The sequence below is a fragment of the Eublepharis macularius genome, chromosome 5, assembly GCF_028583425.1.
Source record: "Eublepharis macularius isolate TG4126 chromosome 5, MPM_Emac_v1.0, whole genome shotgun sequence".
NCBI classification, from domain to species: domain Eukaryota; kingdom Metazoa; phylum Chordata; class Lepidosauria; order Squamata; family Eublepharidae; genus Eublepharis; species Eublepharis macularius.
In genome coordinates this window covers 82,332,762-82,356,816 of record NC_072794.1, presented here as the reverse complement: position 1 = coordinate 82,356,816, position 24,055 = coordinate 82,332,762, and the positions used below count along the sequence as shown (strand labels likewise).

General features: G+C 41.4%; 1 protein-coding gene across 1 annotated transcript in view; it reads left to right on the top strand.

Moving 5' to 3' along the window:
- Window positions 1–22,727, top strand: part of C8A (complement C8 alpha chain) — a 54,391-nt gene extending 31,664 nt beyond the window's left edge. Inside the window, exons 7-11 of the mRNA XM_054981607.1 lie at window positions 167–407; window positions 7,995–8,129; window positions 10,249–10,406; window positions 19,377–19,599; window positions 21,000–22,727. Coding sequence (XP_054837582.1) covers window positions 167–407; window positions 7,995–8,129; window positions 10,249–10,406; window positions 19,377–19,599; window positions 21,000–21,151 — 909 coding nt within the window. The 3' untranslated portion in view covers window positions 21,152–22,727. The remainder of the gene's footprint in view (window positions 1–166; window positions 408–7,994; window positions 8,130–10,248; window positions 10,407–19,376; window positions 19,600–20,999) is intronic.
- Window positions 22,728–24,055: the final 1,328 nt, after the last annotated feature.

The window sequence follows — 24,055 nt, the reverse complement described above, 5'->3', positions numbered from 1 at the left end:
ACCACATTATCTGAATCAATCACTGTGCTAATTCATTGTAAAGGCCACTTAAATGAACTGGCCTCATGGCTACTTGCTTTGTTCCAGTGGCCTGTAGCTTTTCACCAGAGGAAGTAACTTCCCTAAGAAGTTAAAAAAGAGACTTTCTGCCATGTTTTGTCTACAGAATGTAGGATTTATTCGAGCACTTACCAAAGTACAAACAGCCCATTTCAAGATGAGAAGAGAGGATATATTCCTGGATGAAGACATGCTTCAGTCTCTGATGGAGCTTCCAGATCAGTACAACTATGGACTGTATGCCAAATTTATAAATGACCATGGCACCCACTTCATGACATCGGGGACAATGGGAGGCATCTTTGAATACATTCTTGTTGTTAACAAAGATGAAATGAGGAAAAAAGGTCAGCATGTTTTATTTATTTATTTATTTAATAGTAATTGGTGGGGCCCTGCATGGATGATATAAACTATAAAAGTAGGCTATCCATGGATAAAATAGGAACCTCGACATACTTGGGAGACTGCAAATATTCAGAAAAATACGGCTCTTTAAATTACCAAAAGAAAAATCCCTTCAAAATCCCTTCAAAACAAAATGTTCCAGAAATAGAGCTCCCAACTCCATACTGGTAAATTCCTGGTGATTTGGGGGTGAAGCCTGTAGAGAGTGGATTTTTGAGAGCTCATCAAGGATGTGACACCATAAAATCCATCCTCTGGAGCTGTCATTTTCTTCAGGAGAACTGAACTCCATAATCTGGAGGACTCCAGGCTCCATCCGGAGGTTGAAAACCTTGACCAGCAGGGATGAACTTTTAACGGCTTATGAATGTCAGTTAAAGGAAAGGAGGAGAAACTTGTCTGCTCAGCTACTCACCTTGAAGAATCCTGGAGGGGGAGATTTGGGGAGATGAATTCTCGCCCAACAAGATTAGGCACAGGACCCCCACTTGTTTCACCTATTTAGCATGTTGTATATAAAATCTCTTTATATACATAAGTTTTGTTGGCCCATAGGTAGATACAGACGGTTATCATGACCCAAGAAAGATCACTAAGCCACACCCTACTCTTTGTATTCCACAATTTAATCATCAGTCACATTTCCTAAAGTTAATATACAAGCTTCCTTACAGATAAGTAATAATACCTGTGGTGGTTCAAAGCATACAAGATAGCATCCTATGGACAGATTTGGCAGGTCATTGTTCACTCAGAAAATGTAAACAAACAGTGCTTTATACTTGGCATTACTTCTGCCATTTTATATTAGAAGGCTTTCAAATGCAGAATGACAGAGTTCTGCTAGTTTCATTTTTCAGCAAATGAAGGCATGCAGGATGGCAAGGTTTTGTCTATAAATCATGTTTATGTGAGGTATCATTTACAGTTGTTTGCATATGGAACTGGAGAGTTGGAGCATAAAGCCTTCTCATCATGAATGGGAAATTCAGTACTGTAATAACATGACTCTTCGGTACACTAACCAGATTGTTCACTTATGCAAAGCTATCTATTGTGGTATTAATGCAAGGATCTATGTGCCTTCTGTGATACCAATAGACATTAGTTATTCACATTTTCTTCCAAAGGTTCTGGTTAGGTAACTCCGTTCTGGGATTCTCTACTTGAAATAGTAACATCTGCAACATCAAGCTCAGCCTTCTGGCTCATCCAGATAGCTCTAAACTTAGGAAGATTTCTTCTACAATTTGGGCACCACAGAACAGTCCTATTCCACAGAACCATTGCTAGTATAAGCTGTGAAATTTACATAGTTAGCTTCTTACGCTTGCTGAGGATGTATCTAAAAATAACAACAAAATCCACACAGTACAATTTATGGGGACCAACCAAGATGACACAAAGCATTGTGCAAGCCCTTGAGTTCACCAGAACTCTTCATCAGGTTGTATGTTACAAATTTTAAACAATCCTAGGGTGGTGGGAGAGGTATTTCAAGTCATGATCTTAAGACTTGGTCTTACTAGCATTCTGTGTCAGATGCCAGACAGGCATGCAGCTTCAAATTAGTGTTTGTGCCAGGTTAGAGCATTTGTCTTCTCGAGCCAAGAAGTGGATCATTGATAAAGGCTAGCCAAAGGCCAGCCAAATGCCTTTCCAATGCCAGGTGAAACACAGTTCCTTTGAAGGCTGAAAGCAGAAGGAAGCACTGACAATGCTTAAGAGAGATTTAAGATGATGCATAAGGTGTACATTCCACTGAAACCAAATTGGGTAGCCTTGCTTTGTGCAGAACAGCCTTTTCTCAGGCCCATTCCCATCCTGTTGACAAATTCCTCTCTCTCTTGGTATAAATTAGGCATCATTGAAGTAAAAAAGAATTGCAACAGCTGTACTGGTCCACACAAAATTTAGAAACGAGATGAAAATCCATTGAATTCCAAAATGACAAATAACATTGTGCAAGCTTTTGAGACAAAGATGAGCACATCTTTTACATAACCCTGTTTGTTGACTGGAGCTGGGCATCGAGACCATATTGCTTCTTAGCTTGCTGAACCAGTGGGACATTCTGACCTAGCAAAGGACTGGCTTGCCACACTGCCAGGGGACAGGCACAATTGTCATTTGTGCCTATGCACCTCTTTTTCTTTCTTTTCTGTGCGCTGAAGCCTATGAAATCAGGTCATTTGTATATTTCTGTTTCCTCCTGAGAAAGTGTTTTTCTGGGTTGATGGATAAAGAGGAAACTAAGATCATGCCAAAAAGGTTTCAGCAAGCAAATTACCAAGTGAAGAGGAAGACAGAATTAGCAACACCAAGACAGAGCCATTATTCTGCTTTATATTTGGCTTACTGTGGTTGAGAAATACTGTGATGTATCACAAGGTGGCCCTACTGTAAGGAAAAGAAAAGTTGAAGCTCTAAAAGACTCAAAAGATGTGTCCCAGAAGAGTGATAATTTTCACTTTTATGTGGCATACTTGTATAATTTTCATCTACAGAGCATACCATAAAAAGAGACCACATTTATCATACTAGTACTATGGTTATGGGCTGTGCTGAGTCAGGAGAAGGAAATGTGTGCTTCAGTGAATGTCAGCCCTTTGCGTCAGCAGCGCCAATGTCGAAAAGCAAATGTTTTCCCCTAGAATGATGAGTTTGTTTCCTTCTTTTAAAAATGCTGAAGATTGATAGAACTTCTATGCATCAGCACAGATCGCTGAACAAAATGCTTAAGAAAATGTAATCTTAGAGGCTCGACATTACAGTCAGGGCCTGATTTCTACATTAAGGGTCAGGAGAGTATTTTCCTGTCTAGATAACTTGCCTGCTGATTAAAGAACCATAACTGAAATTAGTATTTAGGAAGTGCCATGCAGCTTATATGCATTGTACATTGAGCTCACTCTTAGAGCAGAATTTCCATGAAGGGAAATAGAGTGCCTGCTTCAACTGCTCTGTTCCTTCCCCAGCCTTCCCCTCATATCTGCTTGAGCAATCAGGCCTCCAATTTTGTCTCACTATAGATAGGCAGTGTGGGTGGATGATATAAAAATGTAAGAAGAGCCTTCCTGGATCAGCCCATGGTCCATCTAGTCCAGTATCCTGTCCCACACAGTGGCCAACCAGTTAGGTCGAATCCACATTACTCATTCTAAGTCGCATGTTCCCCGCATTCCCCATGCAATCCCGAGTGCCGGTCACATTACCTCATTAAACAGACGCATTTCATTCACATTTCTCCCGAATATGTGGTCACAGGTTTTCAATGGGAGTTTCACGGTGGCTATGAACAGGCCAATGCACAATTTACACGTTTTTTTTAAAAACCACCCCCCTTCCTGTCTCTCCAGCCGTTCAGAGAGTTCCTATTGGCTGATTCAACTTGCAAGTGCTCCGTAGTCTGCAAAAGACTGTTTTTGACTTCATAGCATTGGATTTATTGATTATGCTGTTTCTGAATCAAATCTGGTAGTTTGAAAAATCATTTTGGGGTGAATCCACCCTCAGAACGGACTCGCGAAACTTCCTTTTTAACTGATTTTTTTTTTATATATTACTGTAATATCGAAATTACGAAATATCAAAATAATGACACTCCAAGGAAGTGAAACTTCAGTAAAATTCAGACACTGAACTGTGCTGCATAGGAAATGCCCACGAAAGCTTCCCACATGGTTCCAAATTTCCAAAAAAGAAATGGGAGAGAGCCATCAGTGCTGTCAGTGGGGGAAAGAGAGGCATCATTATCTTCAATGATGTTTCTTTATAAGGCAAGATCGAAATAACGGAAAAGTGCGCTCAAAATTTTTTTTAAAAAATGGGCGGGGAAAAAAGGTCCCGTCCAAAAAAGCGGTTTTTGAGCGGCCGTGTGACCAGAGGGACGCACAAGAAAGACAGATTGGAAGCAGGAATGTGAATGAAGAGGAAAAAATTGTGGATTGGAGGCAAACGGAAGATATCCGATAAACATGCGGGTAATGGGTGAATGTGGATTTGACCTTACTCTGGGGGGCATAGAGGCCAAGGCCTCAATGCCACCTCCTGGCAATGGTATTCAGAGGTTTACTGGTTCTGAATATGGAGGACCATTTTAGTCACCACAGATAGTATGGGCCCGTGTTCCACAAATTCGTGTAATCCCCTTTTAATTCTACCTATTCTTATGGCTATCTTTACACCCTCAGGAACTGAGTCCCACATATTAATCCCTCATTGAGTAAAGAATTCCTTCTTTTTGTTCATCCTGAATCTATTGGCTATCAATTTTATTGGGTGCCCTGCGTTCTAGAATTTTGGGAGAGGTAGAAAAGGTTCTTTCTATCCACTCTCCCTGCCCCATATATAATTTTGTAGACCTCTATCATGTCCCCCCACACTCTTTTTCTAAATGGAAAAGTCCCAATTTCTTTGAAGGTAGAAGTTCCTAGTGGGTGCAGCTGAGCATGTGTCTATATGCTGTTGAGGAAATATGCTTACAAGCTTACCAAAGAAATAAGAGCCCTTTATTGTAAGGAACTCCACTTTGAATAAGACAGTGCAGAGATAGCATTCTAGACTAGAAAGAGCAAGGAGAGGAAGGTGAAGCGGATGGTAGAGTATCAACTTTGAGTGAAGAAGGTCCCAGGATCAACCTCTGGCACCTGCAGTTCAAAGAAAGTAGTAGCTGGTGGTGTGAAAGACCTCTACACGAGACCCTGGAAAGCTATTGTTAGTCAGAGGAGACAGCACTGCCTTTCTTAGATCGATGGTCTGACTCAGCATCTTTTATGTTCAAGTAAGCAACAATGCTTTGCTGATGACCACCAGAAACCTGTTCAGTGTTCCCTTCCACCCAGTCCAGTAGCTTTTGCCATTAGCAGCCTCTGCATAGCAACCCTGGTCTTCCTTGGAGGTCTCCCATTCAATTACTGACCAAGGCAAGCCCTGTTCAGCCATCAAGATTTGATGAGATTGGGCTTGCCTGGGCTATCCAGGTCCTGGTTTGTGTAAAAATACCGTACTACATATAGCCCTGGTTATCCGTTCTTTTGAGCATGGGGATGATTCTTCTGAATCCTTCACACACATTCCCACAAAGCAGAATGAAAGTCATCGTCATCCTCTACTGTAACAGAGTCAGATCTGGGGGAAGGCTGAAAGAACCAGGTCAAATGAATTAAGAGAGCATTGACCACAATCCTTGAGAATGGCATCAGAGTTACTGTTTACTCCTTCCTTCATATCATCATTGCCTTATGAGTCCACTGGGGGGAAAGTGCAATTTATTTATGTATTATAGTAACACAGAGAAATACTTTTTCATATTGTGATTAATTCCAAAATTAAAAGAACAGTCTAATGCTCAGCTCCTTGAAATGACAGTAGATGATAAGCAATCTTGTTTGTTCCTTCCTTAAGTAGTCAATATTATGTATAACCAACCATCCTTTTGCAGCATCCCCACATTTAATTGATCGAGCACAGAATTACCTCTTGTAGCAACCAATAACAAATTGTATTGACATATCCTGGCTGAAAACAATTAGCCAACAGTAGTAATAATATATCAATTAATATGAGCATAGCCCAACTTTAATTTTATGGCATTCAAACAATAAGAAAAAGCAATTATTCCTATTGCTTATAGTAAACAAGTTTCAGCCAGTTATGCTGTTAACAGTTGTGGAATAGTAAAGAAGAATGAATTGAATACTATAGATTTATTAATACACTCTTAGAAAACAGCAAATGAATATAAATTCAGAAGTTGGAGAGTTCATTCTCTTAGTTGTAAAGACTAAGGCAGCTTCCACACAGAGGGCTTTCTCCAACTTGATTTCCAAACTGGAGCACTTTCTTTTTAAAGGATCCACACAACATTGTGCTATAATGATTTCCAAATTTCCCCATCCTCATTACACCATTTCCCCACTTTCAGCCCTTATTCAGTGCCATTTTTCCAACATTTTTCCTGCCATGCCACCTTTTGTGGTCTTTAAAAAAAAACAAAAAAAACCAATAATTGCTATTGTGCACAATAATATCTATCACCACACCTATTACACATGTTAGTTCCCAGGGGTTTTTTTTAAAAAAAATTAAGACTGGCCTTTTTCATTGTGGAGATATAAGGGGAAAGTTGTGGGCAGTTTTTGTTCTGATTGCCTGGAAGGGGCCACCTGGATTGCCTGGAAGCTCTTCCACCAATACTCATGCCTCTGCATTAACAGCAGTGATGAAAGCAACATGAAATATCCTCACCGTGTGGAAGCAGCTTAAGTTATGACTTTATTGAGTGTAGGCTGCTAATAATGGGGCTAGGAGTTATAACAACTGCATACTACATTTGAGTACAGAGTTACCAAATATTTCTAGATCCAAATCCTGCAGCTTTTTAGGACTCAAGGAAAAGGTCAGCTATCCAATCCATTGATGGATCTGGCATCTGCTAAGAAGTTGGCTTTAGTAAGACTAGATCCTTTCTTTTGGAAACTAGAAGGACAGAGGATAGCTTTTGCATGCACCTGACCTCCAAAAATTTCTCTTATGGTGTATTGTAATGCCAACATATTTTTTTGGCAAAAATAATTCTTATCAAAAGTGGAATAACTCCAAAGGTTATTATATGCTAGAATCTTCAGGCATGGAGCAAACCAGATCAATGTTGATCCCACCACAGGGTGACTGCCAAAAGACAACTGCAAAAACATTTTCCATTCAATACTCTTGGTTGGATCCAGCAACGCATGGATGGAAATGTAAACACAGGTGCAGTTTTGCTTGCACAACCCATACCACTAGATGTACTGCAGTACCTTTTAATCCTGATAATTACTTGTACAATGTCTTGAATAAACACAAATGCATACAGTAATTTTAACATAGCACAAGCTGCCAGTGTGGTCTTTTTCGTGTGCTTACAAATCTTCTGCTGGTTCCTACCCAATGTCTATGCACAATATATGCTGGTTTTTTTCCCCCTATCACCCATTAATATCGATGGAGACAAACCAGGTTCCATAGGTCTTCTGCACCATCCGGAAAAATAATCAATAGAAGTTTGCTGCAGACTCAAATGGAAAATGAATGAAAGCTTTTACTTGCAGTAACACAAATGTATCTAAACAACTGTTGACCCCCATATTTGTAGAGAAATCTGACAAAATGAAGAAGCATCGTTTTTTGCTGGAATATGGCATTTCTGCTCAGTCCATATGTTTTTTTCCTAGCATTTTTAGCTTTCAAAGAAAAACTGCTTGGGCTTTACACAGTGGTAACAATAGAATAAAATTTATATTGTTTTCTGAAATTCGAATTGAACTTACTGCTTCACTGATGATAGCTTTCCAGGCTGCAGTTATTGATTCCCACCCCTCCCTTGGACAGTGACTAATGAAGAGCAACCCAAATGCACCCGAACTTTTCCTGTTCCTTGTTTCCATACATATATTGAATAATAACATGACACAAGAAGATCCATAGTATTTATGGATATGAAATTGTTATTGACATTCCTGTTTCCTCCTTTTTCTCTCTAGAGGTTACAAGCAGCATGATAAGCTTCTGTAGTGGTTTATCAGTAGGCATTTCACTTAAAACTGCGGAGGCAGACATAACACTTGGGGCCAGGGTGTCCTCTGAAGAATGTTCAAAAGAAGGAGACCAAGCACAAGGTAGGAAACAAAGTCACATTTACAAAATGTTCCCGCACACCAAAAACCTGATTGATACAATGGCCAGTGCTGATTGTTTGACAGCTTCATACACACAGTCCTAAGCTTCTGAGGGCTTGCATATTTGGGCTGATGATTGTAAAGAAACTCATTTAATGTGTTTCTTGTTCAGTTCCAAAATTCTGGTTCTGCCTTTTGGTCTAGCTATGGATTTATGAGTCCTGGGGGTAGAGACTTTTACTTTTATTTTGGGAGACTAAGGCTGCTTGGCACTGTCAGTTTCCAGCCAGATAAGAGAGGGCCTGGACCACAGGTGCTAATCTTACCAGCTCTCAAGGACAAAGAGGCTTGCACCAGTCTTCTAGCTTGTTAACATGTAGTATTATGGGAGTGGAGTAATGAATTCTTCCTTTACCCGTGAAGACAGGCAGCTGCAGAGTCTGTCATCAGAGGTTTTGGCCCTTTTTGATTAGCTAAATTGTTCAGGCCTGTTGCAGGCAGTTGGTCTTTTAAAAAGTTGTCCTTTAGCTTATCTTCTCCCCTCCTTGGAAAAAACTCCTTTCCTGGAGGAATATTTTTGCTCCTGCTTGGAACAAACTCTTGCTTCTGAATATTATGCTACTGGTGGATTCCTGTCGCTAGTGTCCTTTATGCTTTTGTTCTCTGGACTTCTGGACCTAAGAGCCTAAAGCTTTCATTTGGAGTCTGAGACTTGCTGAAGGTAACATCTAGGATAGGTTTGCAAGTGTATGTTAGTATAGCTAAATAGCCTCTTGTTGTTGTTTGGCTTTTCCATTCTTACACACTTCTATGTTTTTTTTATTTTCCTGCTGCATTTTCTTTACCTGTATTATTAAGTGTTGCAGCTTCAATCTGAATGCAGTACCTTAGCCAGTTTGACGGAAACTGCCTATATATTTGTTTTTTTAATCAAGCCTGCAATGTGGCTACCTTGCATGGTTAGTTTTGTTTGTTAGCAACCAGAAGGTTTGAGGCTTGCCTCTTGAATTTAAGCTGTGGGTTAGAAAGAGGCTCAGACTGGCCAGTCGCTAACCTGGCCAGTGAGGTTTCACTTTCCAGTCTTTTGGAATTCTGCCCCTTGACACCCCCCTTAAAAAACTGACATCCCCTGGGGATCAAGGAAGCAGTCGGAATTCATTTGCATTTCTTTTTCTTAAAACTATACTGTCTGGTTGATATTATCCCCGTATTTCAAAAGGTAGTCAGAGGCAGAGAATGAGTGGGTTGGGTCCCACTGAAAAAATTTGCACATGCAAAGGGGTGTGTGTATTCACTGACCTCCCCTACAGCAGCCTTATAATCCCCCTTTCATGCTGCATACATGCCCCAGGAACAGCATTTGGGGGCTCATTTCAGGATCCAGCAGGAGGGTAAGGCATGCTTCTGTGTACACAAGTCTTTCCTTGCATGGAAATTTTTAGAGATGTTCCAATGTTTGCTACATCCTCTTAGTGCATTCTTGGCAAATACAGGATTAGAACCTGGGTATTCCTGGTTCACAGCTCAAAGCCAAGCTACAAGCGACAAATTACACTTGCCTGGCAAGTGAACAGACTTACGTGTATTCCTCCCTGTTCACTTGCCATTCACTTGCGCTCCACTTGATCAAATGGAGCACAAGTGAATGGCAAGTGAACACGGAGGAATACACGTGAGTCTGTTCACTTGCCAGGCAAGTGTAATTTGTCGCTTGTAGCTTGGCTCTCAGTTGCTTAACTTCTATGCTGAAGTCGCTCCCTGTTTATATTTTTAACTACATGATCATCATTGTAGGTGGTGGTGGTGGTGGGAGTAATAGTCGTCGTCGTCGTCTTCGTCTTCATAATGCCCTTTAATAAGGCCCTTTAACACCTAGAAAGGAAAAAGTCTAGGTATGTGATGGTATTATTATTAATACCCATATGGACTTTGGCTCACTCAGATGTCATTAAAACTATCTTTGCTATCTTTCCTCTGTTAATCTAAAAGGCCATATTCTTGTAATTGCTCCTTGCTGGCAAATGTCTTCTACTGAGTCACCTTGACATACCAATTTTGACAGCAGCAGTAACTATATATAGAAGCGAGCACTGATATATTCTATTGTCCAACTCTCCAGATGGTTCCAAAACAAAGTCCGTCATAGAGGATATTATTCCCCGGATTCGTGGTGGAGACACTGCATCAGCTAGTAGGCTCTTGGGAAGCTGGGACGCCAATGCATACCGTTACTGGGGGAGGTCATTAAAACTTAATCCCACTGTTATTGATTTTGAGGTAAGCCTTTTCTTTCAGGTGTAGAAGCTCCACATCTCTAAAGGATTGAAAGTGTACTAGACCAGATCATTTTATATTTTATTGTGATTCCTATCTTAGAACAGGATTAAATTTAATGGGCCACTGATTTGCTGACCTTATCCCTGTTTCACAATGGGGGAATGCATTTTATTTATCAAAGTCTTCAGAGGCAATAGAGATAAGAAGCAGAGTCCAACTCCAGTACTGATGGTTAAGTTTATTGCATCATGGTGCCATCTAAACAGTTTGTCAGGGCAAACTTTTACATAGACATATGTCAAGGCTTTATTATGTTTGGAAAAGGGAATGCATATCTGCAATTTTTCCAGCATAGCCAGCTCTAAGCTTTCCCATATGCATATTCATTTACACAGGGCAGAAATATATACTGTGTAGAACAGTGGCAGAAAACAAGCTTTGCATGTAGGAAGTAATACAATTCACACAGGTTCCGCAGGATGGGCCTGGAGTGCCCATTCTCTAAAACAGTTAAACATGAATTGTGAGTTCTGCTGGATTCTTGTGTACTTGAGGCCTAATTTGGATGTGTGCGGAGAAGGAGCTTTAGCTTCCCCCTGAACCATTTCCCTGAACTGAAACAGTCCTGGAAAGGTGCTTTCTGGCCCAATGGAAAACCCACATGTTCTCTGGGGCATATATAGGGTTTCCCAGTGGGCCAAATAGTACCCCAGGATAATTTCAGTTTGGAAAAAAAATGACCCAGAGGATAAAGCTGAAGCTCTTCTCTGCAGTTCACACACAAGAACAGAGGACAGTCTGCAATTCATATCTAACTGCTGCTAAGGATGTGCATCTAGAAAGTTTCCATTTCAGTCTTGGTTCTGGCTGAGGTGATGCCGGCTTGGAACTGATCTGTTTGGGGTTTTTGTTTCATGAATTTCAGTCCCTTGCACTTGTGTTGGTTGCTGTGCAAACCCACACTCTTCAAGAGAGGGGCAAGGCTCTGGGCCAGCTGTTTTTGCATGCAATGGCACCAAAATTACACTGAAAACACAGTCCTCCCTCTAAACCATCGATCCACCAAGTCTGAGGGCATGCAACAACTGGGTTCTGTGTTTACGCAGCCCAAGGAATGGGGAAGGCATGTGTCAAAGCAAGTGTTGAGCAGCTGCATACACATGCACACACTGTTCTTTTCATATCATCCAAAAATCTATTGATCCAATGAGTTTCTCCTCAAGCACAGGAACTCTCACAACAATGAAGCCCCCCACAAAAAGTGGCAGTGGCAGTGGCTGGGTGCACACAATGGTGGTAAACAAGTGGTGCCAGCATGGCATGCAAGCAGGAGAATGATCCATTGCCAACTGGTCTGGCATGGCACAGCAAAATTTGATGCAGTTTTCCAGAAGCTGCTTTAATGAGCCAAACCACTGAGTTCTCTGTGTATCTTTGGCTTGTTTTTTAATTATGCACATCCTAACTGTTACCCAGGGTAGGCAGGGTATGAAAAGAGGTTCCACAAAAATGTATTTGTCCCCCTCCAAGAAATGACTTCAACATCTACTTGTGGATAACTATTTGGTGTTCATCTAGCTTCTTGAACTTGCTACTTGTTGCTAGGGACTAGTTGTCCCTAATCTTACCAATTGACAACGTTCGCCATACGGTGAGGGGTGGGGGAGATGAAGGGATCAAGAAGGAGCAGAAAGTAATTCCCTTTCATACCATATCACCACCATAATGCACTGCTGATTTTCACAAGATACTGTAGCAAGATGGCCACTAATGTGATTGCTTTAGTGGAGAATGGAGGAGTATGTGCTGTCCATTGAAATTCTGGGTAAAGAGAAAAACTTCTGGGAGATCTCATACTTGCTTCTCTGGTACTACATCTGTGCAAAGAAATGAAACTCTTCCGGGTAAATTTATCTGTTGGCAGTGATTCCATTTCATTTCCTTTTCTTCTATCTAGCTAACAAGCATATTAGCTTCTGATTTTGGCAGCAGAAGGTATGAAATTTAGTTTGGAAGCAGATATTATCCTTGATTAGCAGGACTGAGGAGAAATGACAGATTGCATGGTGGGGGGGGGTTGAAAGATAAACTATTATGAGAGAAGATACTCAGCACTTCCTGGGCATTCTGAGCACAAATTTTCCATTAATTCTGGATACAACTCTCTCCTGTTTGCCTATTGCCACTCTGTAACCTTTCAGTGGCTGTTTCTAGCTGCTTTGCCAGCATGTTCAGTTTGGAGTGGATTCAAGCACCTAATAATTACTTATGTCCACTTCAGTGTCCTCTTATCTGTGACTCATTGTTGTTTGCCAAAGAGTCTTCTACTAATATTATTTCAAAACAGCATTTGCCAAGGCCATGCAAGAGTCCTTACATGGCAATCTTTTGCCTTAGTGAATTTCAGGAAGCAAAACCTCAGCAAACAGACTGCCCTGTACAATATGTCAGGCATTCTGACAGCTGTATGCACTGTGCTTATCTGCCTCCTTTCACTGTCTCTTCCTCAGCCTCACAGCCCCTTCTTTATTCTGAAATAGGTAAATATTGTAGGATAGCACTGTTCATATTAATGGTCTCAATGACAGCCGTATGTAGAATGGGAAATAAATATTTTTACAAATCAAATTGGCAGTGCTTTTTTCTGCAGCAAGTGACCTAGATTATCAGAATAAATTGTCTCTGTAAGTATTTGCTCTGTAATACCCTTTATGCAATGCAGCCACTCTCTCTTCTTGTGACACACTGTGTTTTGGGCAGCAAAGTTGACTTAGTAGATGCAAGATCTGCCTTGGCTCTGACTGCCATAGGCCCTTTGAGAAAACCTCTTCAGTCACAAACAGATGCACAACAGTGTTTATGATCAGCCATTTATTTCCCACAGTACCACATAAGATGTGCAGCTATATCATAGGAGCATGGTCCCTTTCCACAGCAGTGCTGCAGAACCTGGAAACAGTGAGTGAGGAAGAAAGATTGAGCAATTTCTTCATGAATACTACAAAGAACTTTTTTCATGCTCTATAAATCTAACCACACAGGACTCTTTTTCTTAGGAATGGGAGATCTAGGGCAGTGGCTCTGGGCCTCACAATCGGGGAGCCACCACCCTGAAGTCCCTCAGCTACACCATGTAGTGCCAGGAACAAGTGCCTGACTCATGGTCAGGCAGCAAGCTTCCATGGCAGAGTGGGGATCTGGACCTGGGTCTCCCTGGTCCTAGTCAAACATTCTAACTAGACATGGGCATGAACCACATTAAGAACCAAAAAAACCCACGAACTGCCCGATTGTCTGTTCGTGAACCAGCAGTTCGTGAGGGTCCATGGCCAATGAACCAGCGTTCGTTGGAAGCCCAGTTCGTTGCATTCGCCCGCGGTTCGTGAAGCCAGACAGTCAGGAACCATCAATCAATTCCCTTGGAAACGGAGCTGGGGGAATGCCTGAACTCTGTCTGCAAAAGTTCATTTTGGTTCGTTAGTTCGGGTTCGTTGGCGGCACTGAACCACGAACCACTGGTTCGTTAATTTTTTTTGGTTAGTGCCCATGTCTAATTCTAACCACTATGCAGTAGCATTAATAAAGGCTGAGGAGGACTAGTTGCAAAAAAGGAAGAGGGGAGAATGCCTACTTTTTGTATTCCCAAATGATCCCCAGAAAACTCCATGTGGCTCTGTAGAGTATGTTCAAGAAATAATGAAGCAAGGGAATATCTAACATGTTTGTTCAAATAACATGTGACTGGCTATTTCAGTGTGTGTTTCTCTCTTCCTCTTCCTTTTCATATTGATGCCTGGGTAGACTTTTTTCCTCTTTCACGTTTTGTGCACAGATGTCTTTAGAATCTGACAGGCCTCCTAAGGTAGTGTTGATTGTGTGCATCTGATAGGAGACTGCAGACTTGCAGGAGGATGACTGCTTATTTGCCAAATGCTTGAAAATTTTTTAGTACCTATCTGTAAAAGAACTTTACAGATGAGTGTTGTATAATGCAGCTGCACCAATTTCATGCTAGTGATTTGTGGAAAGAAAAATAATGTGCTGCTCTCTTAGAGAGATCTGGGGTTTTATTTATTTATTTATTTATTTGATTTTTTACCCCACCTTTCTGCCCTCATAAGCCCACCAAGGTGGTTAACAAATCAAAACATACAGATTAAAATCTCACCTTAAAAACCAATAAAACTTGCACGCAAAATATACCATTAAAACCATGTGAAACCAGAGCTTAAAATAAATACAGAAGATAAAAACAGTTAAAACATTAGGGAGGGAGGAGAGATCACTGAAGAGTACCAAGCCAAGTATTAAGTATTGTGATTTCTGCTCATAGTGATTTCAGCGAGTCAGGATTTAGGCTCAGAGCAACATCTTTATTGAGTGGGAACAGACAGACCAGGCCAGGGAACAGGCCCAACAGAAGCCAATATATACACATAAGACATGCCCCCCCGTTTATACAACAACCAATGAAAAACGCATAACTAGAATCCATGATACATAATAACGTATTTACAAGATTGTGATTGGTCTTTATTAAAGAGGACCAGTTGGCTGCTGCCAACAATAAACCACCAACGAGAAGAGAGACAGGAGCCTAGCGTTTATTGAAGCTAGCCCAATACATAACACCATGCAAAAAATTCTTTACCCACAGGCAGAAGGCAGCAACAGAAAGTGACAGGTAAATCTCCTCAGGAAGAGAGTTCCAGAGTTTTGGTGCCATGACTAAGAAGGCCCTCTCTCAGGTCGCCGCCCACCTAACCTTGGAAGGTGGGGGCACCTGAAGCAGGGCCTCCAAAGATGACTGCAGTGGTTGAGTAGGTTTATAAGGGAGTAGGCAGTCCTTCAGGTATGTTGGTCCCAAACCATATAGGGCTTTAAAGGTCAGCACCAGCTCCTTGAACTGTACCTGGAAACAAATATGAAACCCTTGTAGATGAGCAGGACTGGACAGATATGTTCCCTATGACCCACCCCTTCAGCATCCTGTACGCAGCATTCTGCACCACTTGAAGCTTCCAAATCCTTTCCAAGGGCAGCCTCACAGGGAGTGCATTGCAATAATGTAATCTTGATTGTAACCAGGGTATGCACTGCAGTGGCCAGATCTTTCTTATCATGGAAAGCCACAGCTGGCTAATCAGTCAAAGCTGGTAAAAGGCACTCCTGGCCCCAGTTGCCACCTGCTTATCAAGCAGTCCTAGGTCCAAGAGCACCCCCAAAGTACAAGAGAGTGCAACTGCATCCAGAATGGGTGATACCTTCCATTCACTATTATCACTTCAGACTCATCAGAATTATGCTTCAGCTTGTTAGCCTGCATCCACTCCAAAAATGCCTTCGAGTAACTGTATGAAGCTGTGTTATACTGAGTCAGCCTTCCAGATTTTACTGTGACCGTTGGTGACTCCATTGGAGATTCTCCAGCATCTCAGGCAGAGAGAGATTCTCCCAACATTTATTACATGAAATCCTTTAACTGGAGCCATTGGAGATTAATCTTGGGACCTTCTGCATATAAAGCAGTTTCTTCCAGCATTGAGTCACTATTGTTCCTTTGAACTGCGTACCTCTGCCTTTGGCTGGAACAAGAATTATGCTGAAGCTTTATTTCATGAAATACTTCTAGATTCAAGTATGCCGTCCTTACTACATTATGTTCTCCTCTATCTAAACTAACATTCTGGAGGTTGATAATTTTTGCTACTTTTAGATATATCAGATTATACTTTCTTAGTAGACATGGGCACGAATCAAAATACGAATCAAATTTCGTGTTGAATTGGGCTGATTTGTGTATTGCAAAAATGCGCTTTTTGGGGCCATATTTTTCACAAAATCCACAACTTTTGGAGCTGATTCGTTCGATTCGTGAATGCTTTGTGATGCCAGACAAGCTGGCACCAATCCATTGATTCCCTAGGCAACATAGGCCCAGAATGTCTGAGGACCTTTTGTCACCATGGAAACCCCATTCTTAGCCCACATAACCTTGATAGGCTGCTCTCCCTGCCAACCTGAGATCTCCCATTCTGTTCTATGAGAGCAATGAGCAGCGGGGAGATGGGCCTTCTGTAGCCATGGGAACACCAATCTCATCCCTCCAAAGCCTTTTAGGCAGGTCTGCCAACCAGAGAGCTCCTGTTCTGCTCTATGTGAGCGTTTCTTATATAAGGCACAGCTCTGTGCCTCCTGCTTTCAGTTCCAGTAGACAGAGGGAGAGGAAGGAGCTGTTGCTGGGATTTGGAGTGAGAGAGAGTGGATTTGGGAGCTTTTAGCTGGATTTGCTGCTTTTTCAAAAGAGGCTGAAAAGACTTATTTTCTGCTCTTGTCCTTGCTGGGAAGGTTGTTGGGTGAGGGCACCTTTGAAGTCTCCCTGCAAGTCGGGCATCTCTGGGTATGAATGGGACCATTGTAGGGCCCTGGGATCTGATGAATCACGAATTTAATGAATTGTTTCGTGAAACGGGACAATTTCGTGAAAGTTCGTGGTTCGTGATTTGTGGAACATGACGAAGCATGAAACTCAGGGTTTGTTTTTTCCCCGTTTCATGCCCATCTCTATTTCTTAGATCTTTAAAAACATTCTCAAGGAAAACATATAAACTAGGTATGGATATGTGATTAGTGCTATGATTTTTTTAACATTATTTTCATTGTGGTGACAGGTTTGTAAGAGTTTCAAACAGTTTGATGTGTGCAGCCCTCAGTTTTTTGGCACACAAAAATGTATCACTATCAGGGATGTTACAAATATGAATGGATGGAATTGTCTTTGGAGGTAATGGTTTACTAAGGTTTACTGCTGGGGTGTTCTTCTGCGTTTTATTGCATCTCTGACTTTGGCAAATGATCAGTTTAGCCCATAAAAGTAAATCTGTGAGGATGAATACACCATGAACTTCCAGTCATACTTTATTATTCATTTAGAAAATATACATGCTGCCCCACAGGCAACATTTCTTGGTGTGGTAAACAATAAAAATAAAAACATCATAACATTACACAGTAGCTTATTTGTTTATTTACTTCAGTTTGATTCTGCCTTTCTAATGGGGACCCAAACCAGCTTACATTCTTCAGTACCATTTTATTCTCACAACAACCCTGTAAGGTAGGTTAGGCTAAAAGCGCGTGACTGGCTCAAGGTCTTCCAGCAAGTTTCCATGGTAGAGTAGGGATTTGAACCTCGGTCTCTCAGATACTAGTTCAACGCTCTGCTGAAAATGCCCTGACTCTAGTCACCACCTGCCTTAGCTCTGAAGATGGGATCGTAAACAGTAGGGCTTGGGAGGCAGATCTTAACTGGCAGACTGGATTGTATGGGAGGAGATGATCCTTCTGCTACCCTAATCCCAAGCCATATAGGGCCTTAAAGGTAACAACCAGAACTTTGAATTGTGCTCATAAGCAGACGGGTAACCAGTAAAGGGGCGGGGGGAGATAGGAGGGTGTGTGATGTTGGGAACTTTCCCAACACTATATCACTTCTAGGTACAAAACCCACCTCTATGGTAAAACTTCCTGGTGCTGGGTTGTACCTAGAAATGATGTGCTGGCAACTAGGCTGGATCCTTTCTTTTTATTTTACCACCACCACCACCACCCCGCACTCAGAGAGACAAAGGGCAATGGATCAAATCACAGGGAGTTTGCTCTTCATAAGCAGTCAAAGGGTAAGCCTAATAACAAGTGAAGATCTTTTAGCACAGGGGTGATTCAGTCCCTGAAACAAACCCTTGCCAGTAGCCTAGTTGCCACATTTTGAACCAGTTAAAGTTTTGGGACCATTTTGAAAGGCAGCCCCTCATAAAGTGTATTGCATCTAATCTGGATGTGATGAGAGCATGGATCACTATGGCCAGATTACACTTTTCAAGGAATGTCCGTATCAAGCCTATGAGCCAAAGCTGGGAAAAGCTGCTATATGCCATAGAGGAGACCTAATCCTCTAACCATAGGCCAGGATCCAGCAGAACCTCTAAGCTATGGCACTGCTCCCCTTCCGGGACAGACTAACTCCACCATCCTCAAACAGCTACTCAGTTCACTAACGGCAGCTCATTCATGTCTGGATGGAGCTGATCCATTCTGTTTCAGGTTGCCAACGACCAAGTGTGGCCTGGATACCTCAAGACAAGTGGCCTCCAGGCAACAGAGATCAGTTCCCCTAAGGCATATTTTGAGGGTGGACTCTATAGCACACCAACCCACAATCTACCCAGGTTCCACTCTCAAATCAAGAATTTCTGAACCTTGAGTGGGCAACCCTAATCATGTTACAATGTTCATGCATCAGACCCACAAGAAGAAAAACAGAGCTGGGTGTCATCCACGTACTGGTGACATCTCACTCCAAATCCCTGGATAACCTTTCCTAGCAGTTTCATGTAGATTTTAAATAGCATGATCTAACCTTGCACATCCCCATTGCATAAATGACACATGGCTGAGCAGTTGTCTCCCATAATTACTCTCTAAAATTAGCCAGTAAAGTAAGAGCAGAATCACCAAAGCAGTGCCCCCACTTCTAATCCATACATCCTATTAAGAAGGATATTATGCTTGATGGTATCAAAAGCCAATGAGAGGTCCAGAAGAATCAACAGAGGTACACTCCCCGGTCACTTTTGTGGCAAAAGTCATCATTCAAGGTGACAGAGGCCATTTCCATCCCAAGCCAAGATCTGAATCTGGATTGAAATGAGTATAGGTAATCCATTACATCCAGGACCCACCTGAAGATGTGTAGCTAGCCACCACCTGCTTGGGAACCCAAAAAGGGAATGTTAGCCAGTGGGCAATAGTTATTTAAGTCAACAGGGTCCAGGGACACAAATTCAAATCATTGTATAAACATGATACTTTATGCCAGTGGTCCCAAAACTGTTTGCTCTCTTTTACAATTTTCTGAACAAAAGTACCAAAAATAAGTCTTTCTCACAGTTCTTCCTCTATTATTTACAGCTACAGCCCATACATGAAATACTGCGTAGGACCAAGCTTGCCTATATTGAAACCAAAAGGAGAAATCTGAAAAGGGCATTAGATGAATACTTAACTGAGTTCAATACCTGTCGCTGTGGTCCTTGCCAAAACAATGGTGAACCAATGCTGATTGGGTCCTCCTGTATTTGTGAGTGCCAGCAGGGCTCGCAGGGTGCAGCGTGTGAGAACACAAGGCGAGCAGGTAAGGGGACCTCATTGAAGAAAGACTTTGTTCTGACTTTCAATAAAGTGATACCTTTCCAACCCTACCCATCAATCAACACCTACCTCTGGTGCTTTCCCTCATGTACATGCTGGGCAGCCTAAGGGCCTTCCACAGGAATAAAATTAACAGCTCAAGTGATTATGATAAGTAAGCCAGGTTAAGCAAAGAAGGTTTTAGAGGCAACAAATGTGCCTGTAGCATAATTCATACCAGAAACTACAAAAAACGAGCCAAAGAATGACATCAACAGAATATAAATGTTAAAGGCTTACCCCCCAGCCCTCTGCAGTTAGGATATATTATATGCAGCTAGAAGTATTTCTACTATTGCTACTCTGTTTATGAAGAAAGGCTGATGGCATGATCGCATCCATTACCTCCCCCTTCATCAGAAGATCCACTTGTGGGAAATATCTGATGCTTGCTCTATGAAGTAACACATGGAAGCAGTTCCTTATAAGTAATCCCCATTAGGTTCTTTATAAGTGTGAACTGCAAATATGCAAAGAGCAGGACTAGAACTTAATGGAACAGAAAAAAACAGCCTTAAGAAAGCTGCTCCTTCCTTCTTGCTTAGAAAAAATCTGACTAGTATACACACAGAGAACGAATCGGACCCAGTGGTTCCCTTCTAAGTGAAGAATCTTCACTAAAGAGCAAGAAGATTGACAATAATATGCATTTTGCTGTACAAGAACCCAAAGGAACATATTCTTCCTTGTGCATTATATTTTAACAACAGAACACACATGTGACTGTCTCTGAGATCAGCAACCTCACTTGTTTTCCCTTTCCTTGCTATAAAAAGTAATGCTACTACATGTTCACAGTGATATTAATATTGAGTTTCCCTGTGCCCCACTTGAGTTCACTGGGCTGCTGCATGTGGTAGAGCAGACACAATAAATATTTTAATCTTTAAGGTGTGTCCCCCCCTCCACCTGTTATGCTGTTTTTTGTTCTATAAGGTTAACGGGGCTTTCTTTTGAAATTTGAATCTAGTAGGTTAATAGTGTTTAGCAACCATCACTGTCAAGCTTGTCCAAAGTAGTTAAAAAGGTCTGTGGATCCAAAACTTTCATCCCATGAAAAGTAAAGACTTCACCCAATGTAAGGAGAATTCTGCTGGTGCAAAGAGCTTTGTTCCAGCAGAAGAAGCTTGTTCCATTGGTGGAAGGCTCCGTCCTGACATCTGAGGAAAGCTCCATCCTTTGTGGAATGGAAACTTTAGATTCAGCTTGATATCATCTCTATCTTATTTTATAGCAGTGAATCAATCTTAAGCAAGTGAAAGAGTAATTGTGTTTACTCTGTTTATCCTAAATCCTGAGTTGTAATATCATCTAGTTCTCTAATAATAAATAATTGTATCATAGGTTCTCCAGTACATGGTATGTGGAATTGCTGGACACCTTGGACTCCCTGTCAGTCTCAGTCTCGGAGGCGAACAAGGCAGTGTACCAACCCTGCTCCTCAAAATGGTGGGACAGTGTGTGCAGGCAGAAATGTACAAACAGAGGCATGCTAGCCATGAATGGATTAATGGATTCTGCTGCCAAATAGAAAAAAACCCTATGTGTCGATGATGATTCATGCACAGTAAAAAGCTTTGTCATATGTATGCTATGCTCCTAGGAAGTGCTCTAACATAGTGGAAAGAGTAAGTGAAATTCTTGAAGATGAGCTGTGCTGTGTAATGGTATGATATGTCAACTATGGTGCCTGAGAAATAGAATCAATAGATGTTACTGTAGTAAACAGATGATTTTGCCATAAAACAAGAATACAAATTGAGGGGAAAGGAACTCAAATGAGCACTGCTGGTCTCACACGGATACTGAAAATGAGGCCCAAATCACATAATTATCTTAACCAGTTAATATGTTTGTCAGCTCTGGATGGGGAAATTCATGGATGTTTAGGAATGGAGCCTGGGGAGGGAGCTCAGCAGGGATGTGATGCTATAGGTCCACCATATGAAGTTGCCATTTTCTTCAGGTAGCTGATTTGTGTAGTCTGGAGATCAGTCAGAATTCCAAGAGAACTCCAGCCTCATCTGGAGGTAGGCATCTCTACCAGTTAGAGGCATGGGCAGAGTTTTGGTGGTGTGCCTTAGGATGTCTATGATTTCTTCCAACATGAGACTCTCCTGCAATCAAAATCACTATGGCCAGCTCATTTTCCAATTGCAATGGTGTAGTAAATGGAGGGTGAAGAGCAAGCAATCACACCAATATTTTACCAATACTAGAATGGATATAAAATGAATTTGCCCTGAGTCCAAGGTAAATTTCCTGCTTGATTCACAGTATCATGTAGTAACTATTTCGGGGACACATCTAGGCAAACTGGACATCTAAGAGTTTCACCAACATTCTGATTTAGCCATCACCAAATGATCCATTAATAGTGGAGTGCTAAACAGAGAGCAAATCCTATGGTGGACAGCTCTGAAACTCACCTTACTACTTCAGTTTCCTATCTGGGGTCCTCAAAAAACTCACTGCTAATGTGTGTGGGGGTGTGTGTCGTAAGTGGTCACATATATCATAGATTGACCAGTAAAAATCGGCAGCCTTAGAGGACACTGTTGAGGTGTCAAATCCTCTTCATTTCACGTAGGCTCATACTGAGGGTCTACATACCCACAGCAAATTCTGAGCAGACGTAAAACACAGATTCAGTCTTCAGCTGAAATGTACTAATTTCTAAAGCAAAACAGTTCTCATTATACTGGTAGAGTAATATCATACAGCAAATCTACAATGGTGCCTGTATATTTTATGCTTGTTCTAAGTGCAATTGAATTTTCTTGGGTAGCTCTAGTTTTCTAGGGATTAGTCTTCTCGGTCTTCACTACCTATAAGGATGCTGGAGGGTGGTGTACTCTTTCTTTTCTGTCTTTCCATATGGTACAACAAACATTTTCACATCTCAAGGGATTCAACACTAGTACGTGGGCTAAAATTCAATATAAATGTTTGGGCAATCAAATCAAAGTAGATATGAAATTCTGAAAGTAGAAATGCACTTATTTTTTTAAAAAAGTGGATGAATCGAAATATTAGATGTAATAAAGTAAATAAAGCATTTTTAAAACTATATCAGTCATGTTTGCGCTGATCACAGTTAACTGAGTTTACAGAGGATGAAAGATGGTGGATATTCTGAATTTATAAAGGTAATTGTGCAATGGAAGAAATGTATATAAATATTGGGTATAATCCACACCTGAAGGCCTCATATATAAAGACAGTGTGCAGCTTACTTGTATTCTTGTAGCCTGAACACTGACGCATTGAAGAAGAGCAGTACACCTATGAGGCCTAAGAAAGGCTAATTGCTAGGTACATTTCTGAACATTCAGCAGTATAATGATTTGGATCCCAGCCTGTTTCCCATTGAAAGAGGACCCTTCTGCTAGTAGAAGGAGAGGAGAAATTTTTATTGGTTCCCATTTCCACATCTGATCCCAACTTTGCCCCCTGCTGCTCCCATGGGTCCACTCATCACCCATGGGCTGAATTTGCGGACCATGGCAGGTTGTAGTAGGAGGGACCTGAAAGTTCTCTTCCATTATTACTGCTGTACCTGTGTAGCATTGGATCCAAGCCAATGAAACCTAGCAGAGGGCTACTGGAAAGAGACAAAGGTCTCAAGACAATCTTTGAGCAATCATTCTCAAATACTTAGCTTTGTGAACTGTAAACACAGGAAGTGATGGGTCATGTCTACTATTTATCAAATGAATTCAGTAGACTTTGCTAACTGTTAGGTGTTTATTTTTAAAATGAAGTGCCCTTAACCCATAAATGTAGATTAAGCTGGATGCAACAGAATAGTTTGGGCACCAAACAGTCCAATGGGGTTTTAATTTTGTTTCAAGCAGAAGCAGTGCAAAACTCAAGGATGTTTAAATTCAGTGCAATGCAACTTTTTAATATAAATGGATGATGAATAAAAGAATCATAGCCACATGCAGCCTTTCCACTGAGGACATTGCTGCACAAATAAGGCTATTTGCTCTTTAAGGCTAGACATGAATCATCTGTTAGAACACCAGCATTTTATCTCCAAGGATCCCAGAGCTGGAGATGTTAGTCTGCTTGATTTAAGAGCCCTTTCTGAATGCAAGGCATAAATCTTACTGCAGGAATATGTGCAGTATTGAACTGAGTCCAAAGACTGTGGTTGAAGTCCATAGTGTCATGCTTCGAATGAACTGCTACGAAAACCGGTACAGGCATAGTGAATGTCAACCGAATTGCTCTTGATTGTGTGCTACCTTTTTATTACACAGGGTAACGAATTGGATGCCAATGCAGGATTAAAGGATACAATAAAGGACAAAATTGAACAACACAGAATCACTGTTGTTTTCTGAGAGCAATCCATGCCTGTGTTGTGAGACAACTGAATCACAAGCGAGTCC